The sequence below is a fragment of the Sebastes fasciatus genome, chromosome 19 (assembly GCF_043250625.1).
Source record: "Sebastes fasciatus isolate fSebFas1 chromosome 19, fSebFas1.pri, whole genome shotgun sequence".
Classification (NCBI taxonomy): Eukaryota; Metazoa; Chordata; class Actinopteri; order Perciformes; family Sebastidae; genus Sebastes; species Sebastes fasciatus.
Genome location: NC_133813.1, coordinates 2369654 through 2381573, shown reverse-complemented (window position 1 = coordinate 2381573; position 11920 = coordinate 2369654). Strand labels below are relative to the sequence as shown.

The 11920-nt window shown below is 36.3% G+C and overlaps 1 protein-coding gene across 1 annotated transcript; it reads right to left on the bottom strand.

Annotated features, from left to right (window-relative positions):
• On the bottom strand, positions 1–11920 carry LOC141757824 (uncharacterized). Its single transcript, XM_074618672.1, has 5 exons — positions 11794–11920; positions 8382–11048; positions 980–1057; positions 582–693; positions 1–356 (listed from the first exon to the last, which is right to left on the bottom strand). Exons 1-5 carry the CDS (start codon positions 11824–11826, stop codon positions 73–75), a joined length of 3174 nt encoding a protein of 1057 aa, XP_074474773.1. The 5' UTR covers positions 11827–11920; the 3' UTR covers positions 1–72.

Sequence of the window (11920 nt, the reverse complement as noted above, 5' to 3'; positions counted from 1 at the left end):
GCTGAAGAACAAGAGCAGAATCCATCTGGTGGTAAACCATCTCTAGTAGAAACATTCAGTATTAGTACAACATCAGAGGTACTTGTACACGGCTTTATCCTGCAGCGTCTGAATCTCTAACTTGACGGGGCATTTGTACAGGTGCGACAGCAGCGACTCCGAGTAGCCGATCAAGAAGTAAAACTTCTGCGGAGGTAACTTCTGGATCATCAAAGCGCACACGATGAGCAGGTTGCCGCGTCGTTTGATCACGATCTCGTTGGCCAGGCAGGCGTGGAAGGTCCCGAACATGAAACGTCTTATGAACACGTCCTCTATGGTCCGGTCAGCTGCGCCCTCCTCTCCTTTCAGGTTACCTAGAAGAAACAGGAAGGAGAGTTTACAGAGTATACAGCAATACATCCACTTTAAGTATATCGCCTAATACAACTTTTAAACCGATTAAAATAGTCTCTGCATGCTTTGCTCCTTTCCCACAAGTCCTGTTGTATTTACATCTTTACAAACACTAGATTCAAACTGTTAAGTTGCTCTTTAAGGAGCATGCTCGTGGTCGTGGTCGTGGTCGTGGTCGTGCTCACTGGTATTGTGTGACAGCCATCCTTTGCGGTGGGCGATGTAATGAGGTGGAAGTGCTTGCTCATAGGTTATAGGTTTGTCTCCTTTCCCCACTCGGACACGAGCTGCTTTGTTCTGGAAAACAAAAGAGAAAGAAAGAGGATAAAATGTCAGTAAAGCAAACTGATAACTACACGATGAGCCTCGATCCAAAAGCAAGAGTGCTCACTAGTGCTTAGTTACGCCATCGTGCAAATCCCAAATATACAAAGAACTCTGCACTTCAGAGACTGTAACTCTGCGAGATATCTACTTAAATATCTAGCTCATATGGGCAAGTGAGGACTGTTTTAAGACAGACTCAGAATAATGTGAACCTAACCTATATAGGGTTCATTATAATGATGTCTGGAGTGTTTACCTTGCAGCACGCTGCAGTGACGTGGAGGGCTCTGCTTCCAGAGGAGCTGCATAATGAGCCGGACCTGGATAAAGAACTCTGCAGAGGGGAAATAAACCATCAGATTACTACGACTAGTTCTGAGAACAGGAGGCTTTACAGGATCTAATCAGGATCAGTAAGAGCTGAGCTTGTAAAATGATGATTCAGTTGCAGTTCCCAGTTTAGCTCAACTGGTTATCCACCTTTGGTTATACATTTTAACACACTTTACGTTGTCATTTATCCACAAGAAGACACAAGAAAAGTGTTGAAATAAAACATTTGCATCTATGAATGTCTGTTTTTGCCAAAAGAACAAGAATGCTTCTTTAATGTTCAGTTAAGGGGAGACACCCGAGGTCAGGGGTCAGCAACCTTTACTATCAAAAGAGACATTTTTGGCAAAAAAATAAATTTTAAAAATCTGGCTGGAGCCGCAAAACGTATTTGAGCCTCATAATGAAGGCAACACCACCTATTGCATGTACCACCCTCGTACCTGTTGTAGGTTTATGGTACGACGGAGTATTAGGGCAACATTGAGGAAAAACATAAATCTGAGATTACCAGAATAAAGTTTACGAGAAAAAAAAGTCGTAATATTATAAAGTAGTACTTTACATGTTATTTTTGTTTTCTTTTTGTAAACCTATGACTTTATTCTCATAATATTATGACTTTATTCTCATAATATTACGACTTTATTCTCGTAATATTATGACTTTATTCTCGTAATATTATTACTTTATTCTCGTAATATTATAAAATGTTTTCTCGTAATATTACAAATTTATTCTCGTAATATTAGGACTTTTTTTCTCGTAATGTTATGACTTTAATCTCGTAATGTTATGACTTTATTCTCGTAATGTTATGACTTTAATCTCGTAATGTTATGACTTTAATCTCGTAATGTTATGACTTTAATCTCGTAATGTTATGACTTTAATTTCGTAATGTTATGACTTTATTCTCGTAATATTATGACTTTATTCTCGTAATGTTATGACTTTAATCTCGTAATGTTATGACTTTATTCTCGTAATATTACAAAATGTTTTCTCGTATATTACAAATTTATTCTCGTAATATTACAACTTTATTCTTTTAATATTATGACTTTATTCTCGTAATATTACAAAATGTTTTCTCGTAATATTACAAATTTATTCTCGTAATATTAGGACTTTTTTTCTCGTAATGTTATGACTTTATTCTCTTAAAGTTATGACTTTATTCTCGTAATATTACAAAATGTTTTCTCGTATATTACAAATTTATTCTCGTAATATTACAACTTTATTCTTTTAATATTATGACTTTATTCTCGTAATATTACAAAATGTTTTCTCGTAATATTACAAATTTATTCTCGTAATGTTATGACTTTATTCTCGTAATGTTATGACTTTATTCTCGTAATGTTATGACTTTATTCTCGTAATATTATGACTTTATTCTCATAGAGTTATGACTTTAATCTCGTAATATTATGACTTTATTCTCTTAAAGTTATGACTTTATTCTCGTAATATTATGACTTTATTCTCGTAATATTATTACTTTATTCTCGTAATATTATGACTTTATTCTCGTAATGTTATGACTTTAATCTCGTAATATTATGACTTTAATCTCGTAATGTTATGACTTTATTCTCATAGAGTTATGACTTTAATCTCGTAATGTTATGACTTTATTCTCGTAATATTATGACTTTAATCTCGTAATGTTATGACTTTATTCTTGTAATGTTACAAAATGTTTTCTTGTATATTACAAATTTATTCTCGTAATATTACAACTTTATTCTTTTAATATTATGACTTTATTCTCGTAATATTACAAAATGTTTTCTCGTAATATTACAAATTTATTCTCGTAATATTAGGACTTTTTTTTCTCGTAATGTTATGACTTTATTCTCGTAATGTTATGACTTTATTCTCGTAATATTATGACTTTATTCTCATAGAGTTATGACTTTATTCTCGTAATATTATGACTTTATTCTCATAGAGTTATGACTTTAATCTCGTAATATTACGACTTTATTCTCTTAAAGTTATGACTTTATTCTCGTAATATTACAAAATGTTTTCTCGTATATTACAAATTTATTCTCGTAATATTACAACTTTATTCTCTTAAAGTTATGACTTTATTCTCGTAATATTACAAAATGTTTTCTCGTAATATTACAAATTTATTCTCGTAATATTAGGACTTTTTTCTTGTAATGTTATGACTTTATTCTCGTAATATTATGACTTTATTCTCATAGAGTTATGACTTTAATCTCGTAATTTACGAAAATTTTTCTCGTAATATTCTGACTTTATTCTCGTAATGTTATGACTTTATTCTCGTAATATTATTACTTTATGCTCGTAATATTATTACTTTATTCTCGTAATATTACAAATTTATTCTCGTAATGTTATGACTTTATTCTCGTAATGTTATGACTTTATTCTCGTAATATTATGACTTTATTCTCGTAATATTATTACTTTATTCTCGTAATATTATGACTTTATTCTCGTAATGTTATGACTTTATTCTCGTAATATTATGACTTTATTCTCGTAATGTTATGACTTTAATCTCGTAATGTTATGACTTTAATCTCGTAATGTTATGACTTTAATCTCGTAATGTTATGACTTTAATCTCGTAATGTTATGACTTTAATCTCGTAATGTTATGACTTTAATCTCGTAATGTTATGACTTTAATCTCGTAATGTTATGACTTTATTCTCGTAATGTTATGACTTTAATCTCGTAATGTTATGACTTTAATCTCGTAATGTTATGACTTTAATCTCGTAATGTTATGACTTTAATCTCGTAATGTTATGACTTTATTCTCGTAATGTTATGACTTTATTCTCGTAATATTATGACTTTATTCTCGTAATGTTATGACTTTATTCTCTTAAAGTTATGACTTTATTCTCTTAAAGTTATGACTTTATTCTCGTAATATTACAAAATGTTTTCTCGTATATTACAAATTTATTCTCGTAATATTACAACTTTATTCTTTTAATATTATGACTTTATTCTCGTAATATTATAAAATGTTTTCTCGTAATATTACAAATTTATTCTCGTAATATTAGGACTTTTTTTCTCGTAATGTTATGACTTTAATCTCGTAATGTTATGACTTTAATCTCGTAATGTTATGACTTTAATCTCGTAATGTTATGACTTTATTCTCGTAATATTATGACTTTATTCTCGTAATGTTATGACTTTATTCTCTTAAAGTTATGACTTTATTCTCGTAATATTACAAAATGTTTTCTCGTATATTACAAATTTATTCTCGTAATATTACAACTTTATTCTTTTAATATTATGACTTTATTCTCGTAATATTATAAAATGTTTTCTCGTAATATTACAAATTTATTCTCGTAATATTAGGACTTTATTCTCGTAATATTATTACTTTATTCTCGTAATATTATGACTTTATTCTCGTAATGTTATGACTTTAATCTCGTAATATTATGACTTTAATCTCGTAATGTTATGACTTTATTCTCGTAATATTATGACTTTAATCTCGTAATATTATGACTTTAATCTCGTAATGTTATGACTTTATTCTCGTAATATTATGACTTTAATCTCGTAATGTTATGACTTTATTCTTGGAATGTTATGACTTTATTCTCGTAATATTATGACTTTATTCTCGTAATATTACAACTTTATTCTTTTAATATTATGACTTTATTCTCGTAATATTACAAAATGTTTTCTCGTATATTACAAATTTATTCTCGTAATATTAGGACTTATTTTCTCGTAATGTTATGACTTTAATCTCGTAATGTTATGACTTTATTCTCGTAATATTATGACTTTATTCTCATAGAGTTATGACTTTAATCTCGTAATTTACGAAAAATGTTCTTGTAATATTCTGACTTTATTGTGTAAATCTCAGATGTGTTTTCCCTCAATGTGGCCCTAATACTCCGTAGTACATTATCTCTTTGGCCCTCACTGCATTAGACTTATATACTATATACTTAGACTATAAACTGTTACTTTCATCACAATGATCAAATGTTTTGCGGCTCCAGACAGATTTTTATTTATTTTTTGCCCCGAAATGGCTCTTTTGATAGTAAAGGTTGTTGACCCCTGTCGTAGATGAGGTAAAAAGTACATTACTTCCCTCCAAATTGTAGTAGAAGTAGGAAGTAGCATGACATTTTAAATACTCAAGTAGAGTACAAATACCTCTGGTTATATAGAGTCAGAAAAACAACAACCGGCAGGTGATTGATCCAGTTAAAAGTTCAAAGAGGTCCTGATCATCTGTTGTCTCTCCGTCACCTCCATCACTGTCTGTCTGTCTGTCTGTCTGGTATCAGTGTCGGCCTACCTCCACCTTTGTCGTCTCCCATCATGCAGCTCTTTGATGTGACAGACCTTACAGTCTGAAGAAAGAAAATTAACCTTAAAGGGAGATTAGTCAAGTATTTAATCCTCTTATCAACATGGGAGTGGACAAATATGCTGCTTTATGCAAATGTATGTATATATGTATTATTGTAAATCAATTAACAACATAAAACAATGACAGATATTGATCCAGAAACCCTCACAGGTACTGCATTTAGCATAAAACAATATGCTCCAATCATAACATGGCAAACTGCAGCCCAACAGGCAACAACAGCTGTCAGTGTGTCAGTGTGCTGACTTGACTATGACTTGACCCAAACTGCATGTGATGATCATAAAGTGGGCATGTCTGTAAAGGGGAGACTCGTGGGTACCCATAGAACCCATTTACATTCACATATCTGGAGGTCAGAGGTCAGTATGTGAGCCATGCTCACTTTTACCTTGTTTTTTGTTTTTTTACTTGCTTTTACTGCCAAGACCTGCTAAACTGTTTTTCATTGTTTTTCCATGACAATGACAATAACATCTCTAAGTCTAAGACTTTTTATCGACATACTATATACTATGGCTTTTTTATATTTTTTAGTGATATACTATATACTATGACTTTTATATTTTTTAGTGATATACTATATATTATGGCTTTTTTATATTTTTTAGTGATATACTATATATTATGGCTTTTTTATATTTTTTAGTGATATACTATATACTATGGCTTTTTTATATTTTTTAGTGATATACTATGACTTTTTTATATTTTTTAGTGATATACTATATATTATGGATTTTTTATATTTTTTAGTGATATACTATATATTATGGCTTTTTTATATTTTTTTGTGATATACTATATATTATGGCTTTTTTATATTTTTTAGTGATATACTATATATTATGGATTTTTTATATTTTTTAGTGATATACTATATATTATGGCTTTTTTATATTTTTTAGTGATATACTATATATTATGGCTTTTTTATATTTTTTAGTGATATACTATATATTATGGCTTTTTTATATTTTTTAGTGATATACTATATACTATGACTTTTTTATATTTTTTAGTGATATACTATATATTATGGCTTTTTTATATTTTTTAGTGATATACTATATATTATGGCTTTTTTATATTTTTTAGTGATATACTATATACTATGGCTTTTTTATATTTTTTAGTGATATACTATGACTTTTTTATATTTTTTAGTGATATACTATATATTATGGATTTTTTATATTTTTTAGTGATATACTATATATTATGGCTTTTTTATATTTTTTTGTGATATACTATATATTATGGCTTTTTTATATTTTTTAGTGATATACTATATATTATGGCTTTTTTATATTTTTTAGTGATATACTATATATTATGGCTTTTTTATATTTTTTAGTGATATACTATATATTATGGCTTTTTTATATTTTTTAGTGATATACTATATACTATGACTTTTTTATATTTTTTAGTGATATACTATATATTATGGCTTTTTTATATTTTTTAGTGATATACTATATATTATGGCTTTTTTATATTTTTTAGTGATATACTATATACTATGGCTTTTTTATATTTTTTAGTGATATACTATGACTTTTTTATATTTTTTAGTGATATACTATATATTATGGATTTTTTATATTTTTTAGTGATATACTATATATTATGGCTTTTTTATATTTTTTTGTGATATACTATATATTATGGCTTTTTTATATTTTTTAGTGATATACTATATATTATGGCTTTTTTATATTTTTTAGTGATATACTATATATTATGGCTTTTTTATATTTTTTAGTGATATACTATATATTATGGCTTTTTTATATTTTTTAGTGATATACTATATACTATGACTTTTTTATATTTTTTAGTGATATACTATATATTATGGCTTTTTTATATTTTTTAGTGATATACTATATACTATGACTTTTTTATATTTTTTAGTGATATACTATATATTATGGCTTTTTTATATTTTTTAGTGATATACTATATATTATGGCTTTTTTATATTTTTTAGTGATATACTATATACTATGGCTTTTTTATATTTTTTAGTGATATACTATATATTATGGCTTTTTTATATTTTTTTGTGATATACTATATATTATGGCTTTTTTATATTTTTTTGTGATATACTATATACTATGACTTTTTAATATTTTTTTTAATGATATACTATATACTATGATTTATGGGAGGAAAACGGATCACCCGGATTCAACCCAGCAGACAAGGGCCGAATCACTCAGCCACCATGTCGCTGTGGGGAGGAGGGAGAGAGTATGGAGGGGTGATGGTAGGAGGCGACCACGTCACCGTGGGGAGGAGGTTGAAATCACTTCATATAGAGCAGGTAGGGTGTAGGGGCTAGGGGTTGTAGGGTGTAGGGGGTGTAGGTGTAGGGGTTGTAGGGTATAGGGGGTGTAGGTGTAGGGGTTGTAGGGTGTAGGGGGTGTAGGTGTAGGGGTTGTAGGGTATAGGAGGTGTAGGTGTAGGGGTTGTAGGGTGTAGGAGGTGAAATCACTTCACATAGAGTAGGTAGGGTGTAGGGGTCGTAAGGGGTGTAGGTGTAGGGGGTGTAGGGGTTGGTGGGTGTAGGTGTAGGGGGTGTAGGGGTTGTAGGGTGTAGGGGGTGTGGGTGTAGGGGGTGTAGGGGGTGAAGGGGCGGGATGGTCAGAAGGGGGATGGGGGAAGAATGTGGAGAGAAAGGATGCTACTTCTCTCTCCTCTCTTTCTCCTTCCTCTCCTTCTTCTCCCTTTTCAAGTCCTCCTTCTCTTTTTTCTCCAGAGCCTCCTTTTCCTTCTTCAATCTTTTCAACTCCTCCTTCTCTCTTTCCTCCCTCTCCTTCTTCTCTCTCTTCTCTCTTTCCTCCCTCTCTTTCTTCTGTCTCTTCTCCTCCTTCTCCTTCTCCACAATCAGCTTCTTTAACTCCTTCTTCTTGGCATTCATCTCCTCCGCGGTCATCTTCAGCGCTCCCAGGTCAAGTTTCTGGTGGAGCTCCTGGAGGCGGAGGAGTTGTGCCTGGAGGTCTGTGGTGGTGTCGGTCTTGAGCCGGATCTGATCTTCCAGAGCGGCGAGTTTCGTTGACCACTCGGCCTCGCTCTGGAGGAGCTGCATCTCCTTCTCCTTCAGCCGGACCTCGCTCTGGATGAGCTGCATCTCCTTCTTTAGAGTCAGGACTTCCAGAGCCATCTTGGCCGTCGTCAATCCGGTGATCAGATCATCCTTTTCCAGGACGACCTGGCTCACCTTCCTGTCCGACTCGTCCTGCAGAGATTTGACCATCAGATTCTTTTGATCAAGTGCAGATTGGAGCTCTCTCTCACAGGTCTCTCTGATCTCCCTGTTCTCCTCCTTCCAAGCTTCACAGGCCTTTTCACACTTTTCAGTCCAGCCCTGGTTGACCATCAGGATCTCATTCTGCTTTTCAAGCAGACTTTGACTGAGAGAGTCGGTCACCTCCTGTTTCTCCTGCTCCTTGGTCTGCAGGTCGCTCTGAACCTGTATCAGGATCTTGTTTTTCTCCAGCTCCCAGCCGGACTCCTTGGCGGCCATCTGCTCCGTCAGGGCAGCGTTTTCGGCGGCCAGCTCAGTGTTGTGCTGGTGAGAGTCCTTCAGCTGATTGCTGGTAGTCTGTTTGACCATCACGATCTCGTTCTGCTTTTCAAGCAGACTTTGACTGAGAGAGTCGGTGACCTCCTGTTTCTCCTGCTCCTTAGTCTGCAGGTCCATCTGAACCTGTATCAGGCTCTGAGCTGAGCTGTTCTTCTCCAGCTCCCAGCCGGACTCCTTGGCGGCCATCTGCTCCCTCAGGGCAGCGTTTTCGGCGGCCAGCTCAGTGTTGTGCTGGTGGGAGTCCTTCAGCTGATTGCTGGTAGTCTGTTTGACCATCACGATCTCGTTCTGCTTTTCAAGCAGACTTTGACTGAGAGAGTCGGTGACCTCCTGTTTCTCCTGCTCCTTAGTCTGCAGGTCCATCTGAACCTGTATCAGGCTCTGAGCTGAGCTGTTCTTCTCCAGCTCCCAGCCGGACTCCTTGGCGGCCATCTGCTCCCTCAGGGCAGCGTTTTCGGCGGCCAGCTCAGTGTTGTGCTGGTGGGAGTCCTTCAGCTGATTGCTGGTAGTCTGTTTGACCATCACGATCTCGTTCTGCTTTTCAAGCAGACTTTGACTGAGAGAGTCGGTCACCTCCTGTTTCTCCTGCTCCTTGGTCTGCAGGTCGCTCTGAACCTGTATCAGGATCTTGTTTTTCTCCAGCTCCCAGCCGGACTCCTTGGCGGCCATCTGCTCCGTCAGGGCAGCGTTTTCGGCGGCCAGCTCAGTGTTGTGCTGGTGAGAGTCCTTCAGCTGATTGCTGGTAGTCTGTTTGACCATCACGATCTCGTTCTGCTTTTCAAGCAGACTTTGACTGAGCGAGACGGTCACCTCCTGTTTCTGAGCCTGTATCGGGATGGCTCTCTGAGCCATCCGGAGCTTGTTCTTCTCCAGCTCCCAGCCAGACTCCTTGGCGGCCATCTGCTCCCTCAGGGCAGCGTTTTCGGCAGCCAGCTCAGTGTTGTGCTGCTGGGAGTCCTTCAGCTGGTTGCTGGTAGTCTGGAGGAGTTGAACCTGGAGGTCAGGGTTTTGTTTGTCCTGTTCTTTGAGGTCCCTCTGGGCTTCCTTCCTGATGGTTCTCTCTGACCTGAGAGCATTCAGGATGTTGTTCTTCTCCAGATCCCAGCCGGCTATCTGCTCCCTCAGGGCAGCGTTTTCGGCGGCCAGCTCGGTGACCTGTTGAGAGTCCTTCAGCTGGTTGCTGGGAGTCTGTTTGACCATCACGATCTCACTCTGCTTTTCAAGCAGACTTTGACTGAGCGAGACGGTCACCTCCTGTTTCTGAGCCTGTATCGGGATGGCTCTCTGAGCCATCCGGAGCTTGTTCTTCTCCAACTCCCAGCGGGACTCTTTGGCGGCCATCTGCTCCCTCAGGGCAGCGTTTTCGGCGGCCAGCTCAGTGTTGTACTGGTGAGAGTCCTTCAGCTGGTTGCTGGGAGTCTGTTTGACCATCAGGATTTCATTCTGCTTATCAAGAAGACTTTGATTGAGAGAGTCGATCACCTTCTGTTTCTCCTTCTCCTTGTTCTGCAGGTCGTTCTGAGCCTGTATCTTGATGGCTCTCTGAGTCATCAGGATCTTGTTCTTCTGCAGCTCCCAGCAGGACTCCTTGGCGGCCATCTGCTGCTTCAGGGCAGCGATTTCGGCGGCCAGCTCAGTGTTGTGCTGGTGAGAGTTCTTCAGCTGGTTGCTGGGAGTCTGGAGGAGTTGAACCTGGAGGTCAGGGTTGTCCTGTCCTTTGAGGCCCTTCTGGGCATCTTTCCTGATGAGTCTCTCTGACTTGAGAGCCTTCAGGATCCTCATCTTCTCCTCTTCCCAGCTGGAATCCTTGGCGGCCATCTGCTCCCTCAGGGCAGCAATGACTGAGGCCTGCTCAAAGTTGTGTTTTCTGAGATACTGCATCTCCTTGCTGGGAGCCTGCTGGGTAGCGGCTTCAACCAGCTCTTGGTCAAGTGACGGAAAGACCACCGAGAAAACAGTCCCGTCCTAACGTTGGATCACACAAAGAGACAGTTGAAAGTACTGAAGCCAACTCCATCTGCTTCTAAAGAGCACTGTGAAGCTACTTTTTCTGAAACACACTGATTCAGTTGGTCACAAGAGTCTAGCCAAGTTCAGCCTCACACCACAGAATCACATCTTTCTACTGTTTCCTTTATACTATACACACAGAACACCATTTATACTGTCAATAACTTCAGTTTCAGATCAGTTTTTTGGAGATCAGGTTGATCTAAAATCTTTTGGTGAAGCTTAGAATATGTTTTCAGTTCTGGTTTTTGTTAATTTAACTGTAAAAAACAGCCCTGTTTTAGTCCACATACGTATCTTATACTGCTCATGCATTTGTCAAAAGTTTAGACAAAAGATTAAAAACCAGATGAAACTGTGGGCTGGCCTAGATCAGTGTAACGCTGAACAAAGTGTGTTTAAAGGCCTAGATCAGTGTAACGCTGAACAAAGTGTGTTTAAAGGCCTAGATCAGTGTAACGCTGAACAAAGTGTGTTTAAAGGCCTAGATCAGTGTAACGCTGAACAAAGTGTGTTTAAAGGCCTAGATCAGTGTAACGCTGAACAAAGTGTGTTTAAAGGCCTAGATCAGTGTAACGCTGAACAAAGTGTATTTAAAGTCCTAGATCAGTGTAATGCTGAACAAAGTGTGTTTAAAGGCCTAGATCAGTGTAACGCTGAACAAAGTGTGTTTAAAGGTGTCTGGCTGAGAAGATCTCACCTCGTTTCTTGAACGGACGATCTTCTTCATCATAGCACAACGGAGGTGTTAGTTGTGGTAACGGAGTATAATACAGTAGTAACGCTGTACGGAGTATAATACAGTAGTATTATACGAGGACAATACA

What these genes read in the sequence shown, in the direction of transcription:
- LOC141757824 (XM_074618672.1), bottom strand. Translation starts at nt 11,826, where the DNA reads ATGATGAAGAAGATCGTCCGTTCAAGAAACGAG. An exon ending in TCGTCCGTTCAAGAAACGAG is followed by an intron (nt 11,049 to 11,793) that starts GTGAGATCTTCT and finishes ATCCAACGTTAG; the next exon opens with GACGGGACTGTTTTCTCGGT. An exon ending in AGGAGTTAAAGAAGCTGATT is followed by an intron (nt 1,058 to 8,381) that starts GTGGAGAAGGAG and finishes TCCCCTCTGCAG; the next exon opens with AGTTCTTTATCCAGGTCCGG.